Here is a 13,330-nt window from a genome sequence, read left to right as displayed (position 1 = left end):
TAACGCAAATTCGCCGTATCCAAACCTATGTTAATTAGCTAATGCATGTAAAAACCCAGATAAAAACATATACATATACATAATACACATGTATACAATTAAATAACATCATAAATAAAAAATATAGAAAGGATTTATTTACTTTTGAGTAGCGTGACGAGCTTGTTGCCCAATTCCCTAGTGATTGCAGCCTTGCCTAGGCTATTTCTTGAGTTCGTTTCCATATAAATCATCTTCGTACTTCTCTCTTTAACATCACAAGAAATCTTGGGACCCGTGGCTAAACAATTAAAATGTGAAATAAGCACTAAAATGCACCAAAAATACAATATTGAAAGCACTCTCACACGGGATCAAGTCTTCAAGCAGCCATCTTTGTGACCCTGTGCGCCGACCAATAGCAAACCAGCATCTTCACAACCCCGTGACACCGATTAATAGTATACCAGTATATTAGGGAGTCGTGATTCCGACCAATAGCAGACCAGCATTGTAGTGACGTATGAGCGCGTTGCCCCTAGTAGACACATCCGTTATGTGTAAGAAGAAAAGCTGTTGTTTTTTTATGTCGTAAGGCAAAAAAAATAGCATAAAGAGGGGGAAAAAAAAATGTTGCGGTCCACGTTGAAAGGTGAAAAGAACCTAAGGCAGGGACGTCATAAACCACGGTCCGCTGTAAATACTTTTTTAACCAATTCAATGAAAGTTATTGATTTCCCACGGCACACCAGTAAAGCCTGGATACACCAATTTGATGTCGGGCAACTGTAACCCAACACCTACCCGTGGTGTCGGACCGACTGTCGACACGTCGCGATGGAAAAATAACAAAAATTAAACAGTAACAGACAGAGATGCTGACTATTAAATATATTCTGTACATGCTTAAGAAGTAATAACCATCCAAACCATTGGCAGCAGTAGTCACGATTCTTCATTGTTAGAAAGAAAATACCCAGAAATCACTTTAAGAAGGCATGACATATAAAAGTGTAAACAGTGCCTACCTCTTATCTATTTCATTTATGAAACAAAGTCTCACAATCTTGGTTTTTCTGTCCAAACAGACATTGTCGAAATGCGGAGGGTTCCAATATGAAAAATGAGCAACATCGTCAAAGCGTTTCCTCACTTACTGTTTATCCACGTTCTTCACTTCTTTTCTTGCCTCGTGTGTAGCCATTCAGAGTGATCAAATGTCTCAACTGTCCAGTGCCGATTCACCGTGCTGAAAACGCCATCGGCTTGAACATTATAAGGGTTTTTTCTAAACTAATCAGACAGCGCATACTGATGCCCAGACGTGTCCTGACCTCCGGTGTGGGATAGGTGTGTGTAGGCTTTTAAAGCTACCACGGCACACTCATGTACGCCGCCCGGCAAACTGTTTGGGAACCATCTCTTGGGACTATATGGGCAAAAGTGTACACCTGTTCGTTCTACTAGTGGGAAGATATCATAGACTCTCCTGGAACACTTTTCTGTGACGACGTTTGAAATATATGGAACTTTTTGCTCATTTAGCCACACAGTTAATGGACCTCTTTGCTCATTTAGCCGCATGGTCTCAAACTCTTATCAAAGCCATCCATCTAAGGCTCTATGGACCATGCTAGAATAGAGAAACTGCCCCAAAAGATGAGAAAGTGAAATGTTGTTAAAATTGTGGCTGAAGAAAGAAACGTAGCCAAAACAGATTCATGAAGGTGTGTCTCAATACTTTTATCAATATAGAGTAAATTGGATTCTACAGGAAGCTTGTGCCAACAGCCTTTATTTGATTACTGAAATTTGGTGATAGGTTATGCCTTGAATGGTTACAGTTGCTCGTGTTTTCTTTGTTTCAAGCCTTTTCTTTGACTTTCCCGTGTCTGCCTTGTCTGTAGATGTACCATCGAATTCGCCACTCTGAATGCATTTACAGAGTGACAATGGAAAAACTGTCTTACCACAGCATCTGCACCTCAGAAGAATGGAAAACTCTCACTCAGCTCAACCTTCCCTCACTCATTTATAAAGAGATCGAAATGTGAGTCTTCTATTATGGGCTTCTCTCTTCATAATGCCTGCATAAATGTACACATACGCACCTTATACCTTATACTCATTGCTTCTGATGCTTACATCTGTTGAAAAAGAAGCAATAATGCTGTGTCGGCATCAGACAAGAAGAGGATTGTTCTTTAATCAGTATTTCATACATTGGCTCTATGGTGTACTGTATGCGTTGCCTTTCGGGCTTAATTTTCAATAAGCATTTTTTTGCAAATGTTTGGCAAACGTTTGGGACCTTTAAAAATCTCCGACGAGAACGCAACACCCACCATCTTCGCCAACACTCGCAGACATTCGACTCTCTGTGGGATAGGTGCTTAAAAGTCTATAATGACTGAGGTAAAAAAGATTTAAGCAGATATGAATTTGAATGCTGTATTTGTTTTGTCTTTAATAAGGGTGGTATTAAAAGCCAACAATGTCATAACAGGAAGACATTTGCATGTCTTAACCCACCCAGCAAAATTGACTCTTCTTCCTCCTCCAGGTTTCACTTTGACATAAGTCCCTTTGAGGAGATCTGGCCAGCAGTTTTCATTTACATGGTTCACAGCTCCTGTGGAAAGACCAGGTAAGTTACCGTAGAGCTGTTAGGATGCCAGTATCCCAATCAAAGCTCATTTTATTTCGCTCATCTCTTTTTATTACGTGACTTAGCTTTGAGCTGGAAAAGCTTTGTCGATTCACCATGTCCGTACGCAAGAATTACCGGCGTGTACCCTACCACAACTGGAAACATGCCGTGACCGTGGCCCACTGTATGTACGCCATCCTACAAAAGACCCCTGGGACCTTCACAGAGCTAGAGGTTCGTCATTCATTGGGTCATGTTTTGAATTCAATTAGTATTCCATTAGGTGTAGAGTGTGGCTGCAAGAATTCTCTTTACTTTTATAGAAGAAGGGGCTCTTGATAGCCTGTCTGTGCCATGATCTGGACCATCGAGGGTACAGCAACACCTACCTTCAGAAGTTTGACCACCCACTGGCTGCTCTCTACTCCACCTCCACTATGGAGCAGCATCACTTCTCTCAGACTGTCTCCATTTTGCAGGTAGAGCTCCACTATGAAAAGCAAATTTGATTCCCACTCTGAGAATTGTGCGATTCTAGTGGCACAGCTCATGGGCTGCAGTATAGGTAGCTCTAGGATCAGAACATATTGCGGTGCTATCAATATATATTGCAGTACAGTGGCAAAAATTGTACTTTAAATTGGGGATGTGCTTTTCAAACTTGAAAATGTAAAAAATTGGGAGATGCTGTTTCAAACTTTGCGTCCTCAAGTTGTAGGTAGAACTTAGAATAGCCCTTTTGCCACTTGTCATAAATCAAAATTCCTCCTCCTGAATCAGGAGGACCTGATGTTGTTTTGGGTTTTATTTCAGATAAGATGGATTCCACTCAGAAAAAATACAAACTATCATTACAGTTTACAAAAACATATATTTGCTTATCCATATCGATACTGCATGTGTATTGTTCCCGCAGTCATAAAGGATGAGAGAAGGTCAAAAGAATGCAAAGATGGAAATATTGTCAACGTAAACAAACGGCAATAAAATACAATGGGCATTTGTCCATGGGTGTATCAGAGCAAGGACAAACGCTCGCCAACATGTTTTTTTGTTTTGTTTGTTCCGAAAACACTTAAACACATGGTCAACATATTTTGTGATGGTTTAAAATCTTCCATTTTTATTATTAGTCTTTTGGAGTCTAGCTGAACTGAACGCCTCATAAGTGGAGCCTTTGCTTTTTTATTGATCTCTTTGTTTCTCATAGCTGGAAGGGCACAATATTTTCTCCAACCTGAATTCCAGCGAGTACGAGCAGGTGCTAGAGATCATCCGAAAGGCCATCATCGCCACGGACCTGGCCCTTTACTTCAATAACCACCAGCAACTGTCAGAGCTTCTCACCTCTGGTGATCTAGACTTCAACAACCACTCACACAGGTGAGGCCACACCAGGTCACCCATGGACGCTTGAAATCTTTGACGCTTCGGAGTTGCAATATTTTGGTTCAAAGTTCAAAGAATGCTGGCAACCCTTTATAATCCCGTGCTTTGCTAATGAATGTCTGACTGACTGCTATAATACACTAGTCTTGTTACATGCAATAGTTTGAATATATTTTGATACAGACATGATGGAGAAAGCGGTGATCACGTCCGCCTCACATTCCTAAGTAGGCCCAGAGTGAGTAATCTGGACATTCTGGCAAATTCCCGCTGGGGTGCTGCAGTAAATGCTGCACTGCAGGTTGCTATTTCACACCTGCTGATCACTTTTAATCAGCAAATCATTCACGACATTTGAATCCAACCTTGTCATGCAGTTGTATCAACATTCAATTTGGCAAGTCGTTATATTATCGATTAGCACTGACTGCATGGCTATGTTTGTTTAACAACCGTCCCATGTCACTAAGGTGTTAATAGTCCTGTTAATAGTGTAGTGGGGCTATCGGCGGGGACCTGTTTTTTTTTATTTTTTATTTTACAACCAAGTAAGGCTACAATCAAGTTTACATAGGACCGGAAAAGAAAGAAGACTTCTAGACCTTAGTAGTAAATTATTCGAGAATGTTGAAATCTAGATGGTGCCTCCACTTAGTGGGGAAATTATCATTATATTATAAAACTTTATTTTTTATCTTGCTAAGAATAATTAAAAGTTTTTTTTTTGTTTTAAGTTGGTCATTAAAATCGATACAAACACAATCAGTTTGAAGTTTTGTTGAAAACAACAAGGTTAAAGACAACAAAAGAGGTGTTGCATTCCACAAAGTTCAGGTTTTGTAGTTGCAGGCTTGATGATGCGCAGGTGCGTTGTGACCTTACAAACGTCTAAACAAATCGTCTCTTCACTTTCAAATCAAGCAAAATGTGAGATGTAGATGAGAAAAAATTCTAAGTTGATTGTAGTTGATGATGACATTTAATGGGCAGCAAGAAACCACGTCCATGTACATGATCTCAAACGGAACAAAAGCTAAGGCTAATGTTGCGAGACACCACATGAAGCACAAAACAGTTTAAATGCACTGGAGAGTCCAAAGAGAGCTTCCTTGTCCACTGGAAATCATTCAAAAAGTCTCTCTTCAGTTTTAAAATGTATTTTCAAAATCCTTATTTTACACACGTAAGGCTAAAAAATAGGCTAATAAATAACATTAGGATTAGCATGCTACATCACGTATTAGCATTTGGATTATCTGCACCAAAAGATGTGAATTTAGCACAATAAAAATAATAATGACTCCAGCTACTAACGGTCCAAAATGAGCCAATGGACCGCATCCACTTGTTTCACACACTATTTTTTTTTTACCTGTTATAGGACTGGGCGACAAACCCCTTCAAAAAAATTATATTACAACTTTAATTGAAGTAATGAAGCAGTGTGTGTCAACGGTCATAGCTATTGCAAGAAATAAATAAACAAAAAGGCTGGTCATAGCTCATGGATAACTTTCATTAATGCCACAATTAAGCAGTCAATAATATAAATATGTCCCTTAAACTACTAATCTAGCATTTTCCCACTTGTGCATAACATTTGATTTCACAATTTATTTAATTTTCAAAACATTGATTTTCAAATAACCAATTAAACAAATGAATTTGTTTGATTCCTCAGGCTTACCAAAATGACTTATTGAGTATCCACATCCTTCACTCCTTAACACACGATAGCTAGTGACTAATGGTTTTGTTCTTGTCATTTAAATGCAGCAATTGGCATACCACTGCCTAAAGCAGTAGAAGCAGAAAAATAAAAGTCAACCCAAAAAACAACAACAGAAGCGCATCAGACTAATCAAATATTCAATATTTTTCTCAATAGTCAATGCAAGTTTATTTTCCTCTACTGCTTAAGATTTGCAGACTTTTTGCAAGACTATTTGTAGAAATAGTTGTGAATGTGGGCGGCAACAGTTTTTTGGCTAATCTGTCCTTGTGACTGCCTTCCAACCAAATCATGGTGTATTCTGCCTCTTGCCCAAAGTCAGAGGAGATAGTTACGTGCAACACTAATAACGACAAGCAGTATAAAAAATGGATGATTTTTAATACAGTACATGTGTAATTTACCACTACTTTAAGGTGAAATACTTTATGACAATTGTTTCAACAATTTTCTCATTGTGTAAACATTGTTATAAGATACTATGACAGTTCTTTCAACAGTTTTATCATTGTGTTAACATACACATTTATTATATTCAAAACAAACTTTTTACTAAATATCATTGCGTGACTCGCTACGGTTACGGGCAAAGAAGAAAAACGTGTATTTTTATATAATTTCTTGTCCTATAAAGTGAAAGCTATAATGTGTTTTTAAACACTGGAAAAGCTTATCAGCCTATATTTCTAGCTTTTAATCTTTTTCTTTTAGTATGGTACAGATGAGTTGGGCAGATTCTCACACAGAAATACTAGTGAAGGGTATATCAGCACTCAAGGCGATAATGTAGCTTTGCTCGCCTCCAGGGACCGTGTGATTGGTCTGATGATGACAGCATGTGACCTGTGCTCTGTAACTAAGCAATGGCAAATCACACGACTCACAGCCAACGACATCTACGCTGAATTCTGGGCCGAGGTACATCAATGAATGCAATTTCAAAATAATGTGCATCTGCTCTCAGAGTTTCAAAAAGTTTGAATTACTATCAACGTTATTGCATAAATGGATTTCATATCAATGTACTTTTTGCTTTCCAACAGGGAGATGAGATGAAGAAGATTGGAATGCAGCCCATCTCAATGATGGATCGAGACAAGAAGGATGAAGTCCCTCAAGGCCAAGTAAGACCACAAGTTTTACTCACTTTAAAGATGTCATTGTTTTATAGCCAGCACATTGTCAACAAAGTTGTGATTCATGTACTCCTCTCAGAAATGTAAAAGTCCATTATTTTCGAGCCATAGTTGTATCCAGGAACGTCACCAGTTATTACATAACATAGGACATAGAACATAACATAGGACATAGGGGGATTTGCGGAATGTGAACGAATCCAAGGACTGACAAAAATGTGTAAAAGTTTAGCATCAACATATTAAATTTGAAGGACCCTAATAGAACAAATGATTAATATAAATAAACATGTTGCTGTATTTATTTTTTATTAATACAGTACTACAGTATATTTAAAAAGGCCATATACACAGTGTGTATATATATATATATATATATATATATATATATATATATATATATATATATATATATATATATATATATATATATATATATATATATATATATATATATATGTATGTATGTATGTATGTATGTATATATGTATTAGAGAGAGAGAGAGAGAGAGAGAGAGAGAGAGAGAGAGAGAGAGATGGAGCGTTAGTGCATTTAATCATTTTATACTGCATGTCTAATATAAAATAAATAAAGCTGCAGGGAATAGATTTTGATGCACCTGTCCAAAATGATTAAAGAAAAATATACCCCAATGATGTTTTAAATCAATAACAAAAGTCATATTAAAGTGACTGCCTTGACAGGCTAATTTGGTTTTATCTCCTGGCGTGCTTTGCTTTCAAGTAATTACTTTCCTATATAATGCAAGTTGCCTGAAATGTTTCATATTAATCTCCATATTGATTTGCATATGATGCCTAGACTGTCTGAGTCACAAATGACTTCATTCTGTGAAATCCTTGACTTATATTCTGATAATTCTGCTGTTAAGCAGGAGCTAATTAATTGTTACTGCTGATTCCAGCAGTAATGAAGACCTACAACCTTCTTGACAACAACAGCCATCCTTCCAAGTTCTTTCTCTCCTTTCCGCTTTTAATCGCCCTGTTTGCTAACAAGGCAATCAAATACTGATGTGCCTGGACTATCAATGCCGATTCGTGTTTACTGATGCAAGCGCATTTTACGTTGCACTTATGCACTATTGGGAGAAGTGAAAGTGAAGCCACTGATGGCTATTTTAAGTTGATAAGTCAGGTCATAGACAAATCAGGGAACGTAACGACTGTAAATGAGAACATTCTCGATGTGATTAATGAAATGACTGAATAATGATGCATGACAAGGGGTGTCCTGAAGAAAAAGGAAAAGCCTCGAATTTATAATCATATTTTATTGAAAATGATGAATTAGGAGTGTAAATGCTTTCAATAATTTTATGACCATTTTATATTTGACATTTTGTCCTTTTTGGAAAACTAAATGAATGAAACAGAAATGTATTAAAAATGCAGCCAAATCACTTAGAGGCTTTTGCAGCCCCTAAAATAAACCAAAAGATGCCGCCAGTTGAAGCTTTCCAGAGTGTGCATTGGATACAGTCTAAATTCAGGGATTTGCTGAATATGCCTCTTTTTTTTTTAATAATTGTAAACTATTTAGCACAATGTCTTGCACAGTTTCTATTAGATTGCATGTGACATCGAACATGAGGTCTTATGGAAGCTGGGGTCATTTCTTTTTACTGCATCATCAATTGAAAAAAACGTTGAAATAAAGAAAATACCAGCCGAAGTATTGCCTAGTATCTGAGTTAGACAGAAAGACTTACTATTATGGTTCGCCCCCCCAAAGAAATATTTGTTGCTAAAGACAGTAAAATGTATGTTGTACCATTAACATTGAACGTGTCATATTAGCAGGATATTTCAGTGGTGAATAATTCATACATGCATTTTGTGCAGGTGTTAATTTTTATACTTTGATTCTGTATAATGGTTCTAATTACTCTCCATTTTTAGGTGGGATTCTACAATGCTGTAGCAATTCCATGTTATACGACACTAGCAGATCTTTTCCCTCCATCCAGGCCACTTCTAAAAGCGTGCAAGTAAGGATTCCATAATGCATGTCTCACAAAATCTAAACAGATTTTGTTTTTCATCCATCCATCCATTTTCTCCGGCCGCTTATCCTCACTATGGTCACTGGCTGGTGCCTATCCCAGCCATAGCCATCTTCGGGCAGTAGGCGGGGGCCACGCTGGACTGGTTTCCAGCCAATTGCAGCAGATTGTGTTCTCCATTCATTATCAAATCCAAGTATGCATGTTGAATTGGCTTTATTGTCAAATCCAAAAACAAAAGCAAATAAGATTATGATGTAATAATAAATAACAATGCTCAGTTTTGATTTGCACTTAATTGTCAGTGATTATGTTAATTATAATTATACTAAGCTGCAGTTGTTGAGCACTTGCAACACATATTGTGACCAGTGGATGTGTGTATCACATTGCACATTAGTATTTAATTTTGATGCACAAGCTTGCAATAGTTTAGTATTTATGATTGCCATAGCAACCTTGCGCAAAATCTTTATTTAAATGTGTCCAGCCTATGAGAACCTCCATCTTGACATTTGTCTTGCTTTTGTTTTGTTTTTTGTTTTGTTTTTTTTTTAGTTTTTTTTTTAGTTTTTTTTGCTTTCAAATATGTCCCCCAAACACCCCTCCCCCCCCATTAACGGGATAGTGTGTGTAGAATGTTGAGGTATGATATTGGTACATCTTAGAATGAGGCTGGAACATGACGAAATGCAGAAAGTAAAGCGCTTTGAATACTTTCCCGTTGCACAGTACATCTAACAGAGGTTTGGGGTGTGAGTCTGAAACTCTCCCCATTCTTCAGCTGGATTTCTCGTGGGTATTCTTGACTTTTTGCACATTCCATAAGTGCACTTATTTGGTACATTGACGCCTCTGAATTGCCCTTAGATGTGAGGGCGAGCAATTTCCTGACAGGTTCAAGGTGTACATCAGTTCTTATCCCAATTCAGCCTGGACTCAAATGAGTTGATGGTACCATAGAAAATGGATGGCAGGAGTTCATTTCAATACGGGGTCGTTGAGTGTGACTGAAGCAGGCGCTATGTGTGTGTTCCAGGGAGAACTTGAGCCAATGGGAGAAGATAGCGCTCGGAGAGGTGGAGGATGTCATTCCTAGCCGGCCTTCTGATTCAGGACCTGTCAAGGTGGACAACTGACTACCAAAGGGTTGACTGCTTGTCATTACGACTTCAACCTGAAACCTTGCCACAGTTCTGAAGCTTTTTTTTTTTTTTTTTTTTTTATTGGGGGGAAGGGGAGAGGGGGGGCAGCAGGAGCTGGATCAGCAAAAAGGCGCCATGACTTAATGAAAAACACAAGTTACCTCAATGGGTGACGGAGGTGTCAATGCTGACGGTTTTAGCGATCCCTGACTAACTGACAGCTATCGGGGAGGATTTAAAACTCAACACCCTACATCCACTCCGTTTGGGGATTCATTTGTTCAAATGGATTTGTGCCATTTTGGTTGTTCCTTTGGCTTTGTGTCGTTTGTTCTTATGATTTTATTATTATTATTATTATTTGAGTTGATTCTTTGCGGTCTTGCATTTGAGAGGCCTTACGCTGAACCTTTCACAGGAAGGCGACGTGAAACCTTGTCGTGTGGGTTCATATTTGAAAATGGTACTGATTGCCTTCTGTGGTAAATGAGTCACTACTACTTCAGCAAGGTATTCAGAGACAGAAGGAATGTGTAGAACATTGAACATGCATGGTGTAATAATGCCACCTCATAGATGAGGGGGACGTCAGAATGTGTTTTCTTTCTTACTTTTGAGCAAAAATCCTTTGCAGTACTTGAATCAAGACACACAACCTGTTTAAACACAGTGAGGGCAGACATCCCGCACCATCTGTTTTCTAACAAAAAAAGGATGAACTGCGACCACAAAAGGACGGGGATTACTGTATGTCAACATTGAAGTTGACCCCCATCACAGCACTGCCCCTAGGCCATCACTTGCACTTGGAACCTTCTGCAAGCGGTCACATGTTTAAGACGGCTTAGAAACATTTTACAATGGATTTCCACGCATAGAAGATGAGACTTGAGCACTACTCCGTGTCGTCAGTGTCAAATCTGATAAGCTGCATGTAACTCTGGGATTGTTCCGCAAGATTGTTGCTTGACTTTTTGCAGGTGTGTTTAACACGTCACCATCGGCTCGTTGTCCTGCGGAAATGATTTTCCAAGATCTTCCTGAATACGTTTCGAATGGTCATTCCAGTGGACGTAGTCCCTTTAATAATTTGGTTCACAAATGCTAAGTTGGCCCCAATCGTGTGAATGTGCACTTTGCCCATTTCCAGTGGATACTCAAAAAGTCTGCACACCTCTCTTCAAATGCCAGGCTTCGATCATTTTGAAAAAAAGTAACATTGTTAATATGAGCTGTGGAGAGAAATTAACAATTGAGATCGGGAGGTTGCACAAGAGTGCAAACGCTGTCATTTGAACATTGATGTGTATACTTTTGTATCCAACGTATGTTCTGTTGATGCCATGAATGCAGCATGTGCATTTTGTGCGTCCTGTCTTACTGTTCAAAATCGCTTCCAGTAAGTTCCAACCAAGAGCGACAATTAGCATGCACTTAAACTAAAGTTGATATATAATTTGCATATAAAGTACAGTAATAGGTGCGTACCGTGTACAATCTAGAATCGATATCTGCTCTAATGGTGCTAAACTGAATGGCAGTCATGCACTTTCTGTGAGTGTGCGCGTGTGTTTGCAAGAGTGTAAGAGTCTATTATAAACTTTCACCCCACATGGTTGAGAACACGGTGAAGTCCACAACACTGCACTGTTCCTTCTACTTTTAAGCACCAGTTATATCATCTGCACTATGTTTAGCATATCTTTATCCTTATTCTTGGTGATGATTATTATTAATATTATTGCTATTAAACCTATTATTTTCTTAATTAGAATTAAATTTTAAATTAACTTATATTTTTTTATACAAAGAAAAATAATGTTGGCCTTTTTTGTTTGAGACACAAACAAAATGGTCATACATGTTACTGTTACCCAGAATAATTGAGGAATGTTTCAAATGTAAACGTAAGAGCAGTAGCCAAAATGAATTTTATTAAATACATGAAAAATACAACATTGTGTTGAATCGTTTTTGTGTGTGTCGTAGTTATTTATCCATTTTACACTTGGTACACACACAGTTCACACATAGTAAAACTGTCGAGGCCTAAAGGACGTATCCGCATTTGTGCAAATGTGTCATTGTAAGGGTCTTAAGAAAATGCCGGAGCAGAGTTAAGTCCAACAGAGACCTCCTGGTAGTGTTCAATGACGTCTTTGATGATGTGTGTGAAGGCTCATCTGTATTTGGATGCATCCTGAGGGAAATTAAGCTCGTTCCATTTCCACTGTACCCACTGGCTGTTTTTTTTTTTTTTTTTTGGGAGCGTGCTGTCACATGTGTGAGATGGGAAGGCAAGTCCCTAACGTGTCAAGCAGGCAAAAGCGGCACAAACAGCGGTCCTTGAGAGTCAACTAGCAGTGGACATCGAAGGTATAAGTGACCTGACACACATGTATTTTATACATAATAGTGGATTAATATTCATATTTATTGGCTTGAATGTGATCGGACGATAATTAAAATCAGTGATTGGCTGTAATGTCAATTTCCCAAGCGATTAAATATGTCTTTGATCGCTTCTGCAAATTCTATGTTGAATGAATAATTTGAGAGGAAACGATATGCTACTTTTTTGCACTAGTGTGACTACATTTTATATAGTGGAATATTTTTTGTAGCATCAGTTCCTTATTTGCATTGTTTACTTTGTACTCTAACGTGTTTAAGTTACAGTGCAGTAATTTGATTTCAGTAAGTTTGGAATTTATTATTTCTGTCTCAAGTTGATTGTGTTCGACGTGACTAAACTTTTGCTTTATATCTGTCAAGTCTTGAGAGGTCACTGGTGTTTTTTGTTTTTTTTATCAGTGCATCCCTGTGAGTTTTGGGCATGTCACAGATGGTTAAACCATGGTAAAAATGCTTTATTTTATAAAATATGTATACTCTATAAACAGTATACAAGTATATGCAGAAACTTAGTTGTTTAAGAAGAAATATTGCCCCGTCTTGTGATTGGATCGGTGATTGCTTATTTTTAAATTCTCTGATCTGCGATTGGCCCCAAAAGTCCTGACAGCATGAGCTCTAATTATCCATCAATCCATGCATGTTAACTGCTTATCCTCACAAGGGTCGCGGAGAAGCTGGAGCCTATCCCAGCTTCTTCGGGCAGTGGGTGAGCTGGTTTCCAGTCAATCACGGGGCACACATTATTCACACATACAAACACACTTAAGGACAATTTAGAGTCCAGATAACAAACTCCAGGCCAGATCTGGCCCGCCAAATCATTTTATGTGGCCCGCAAGAAGCTGATTGGACTT

At 38.2% G+C, this 13,330-nt stretch overlaps 1 protein-coding gene across 7 annotated transcripts in view; it reads left to right on the top strand.

Annotated features, from left to right (window-relative positions):
* pde10a (phosphodiesterase 10A) overlaps window positions 1-12,014 on the top strand; it is a 69,361-nt gene extending 57,347 nt beyond the window's left edge. For 6 of the 7 annotated variants that reach the window (XM_088421839.1, XM_088421837.1, XM_088421836.1 and 3 more), the window contains 9 exons: window positions 1,887-2,029; window positions 2,543-2,626; window positions 2,713-2,863; window positions 2,953-3,108; window positions 3,840-4,012; window positions 6,557-6,668; window positions 6,794-6,874; window positions 8,810-8,898; window positions 9,953-12,014. In XM_088421839.1, coding sequence (XP_088277965.1) covers window positions 1,887-2,029; window positions 2,543-2,626; window positions 2,713-2,863; window positions 2,953-3,108; window positions 3,840-4,012; window positions 6,557-6,668; window positions 6,794-6,874; window positions 8,810-8,898; window positions 9,953-10,052 — 1,089 coding nt within the window. In that variant the 3' untranslated portion in view covers window positions 10,053-12,014. Of the gene's footprint in view, window positions 1-1,886; window positions 2,030-2,542; window positions 2,627-2,712; window positions 2,864-2,952; window positions 3,110-3,839; window positions 4,013-6,556; window positions 6,669-6,793; window positions 6,875-8,809; window positions 8,899-9,952 lie in introns of all 7 variants that reach the window. The other variant, XM_088421838.1, reaches the window with a different exon arrangement.
* The last annotated feature ends 1,316 nt before the right edge of the window (window positions 12,015-13,330 follow it).

Source organism: Hippichthys cyanospilos, chromosome 8 (assembly GCF_059441005.1).
Source record: "Hippichthys cyanospilos isolate Australia breed blue-spotted pipefish chromosome 8, RoL_Hcya_1.0, whole genome shotgun sequence".
In the NCBI taxonomy this organism is placed as follows: Eukaryota; Metazoa; Chordata; class Actinopteri; order Syngnathiformes; family Syngnathidae; genus Hippichthys; species Hippichthys cyanospilos.
This window is presented reverse-complemented; position numbering and strand designations above follow the sequence as displayed.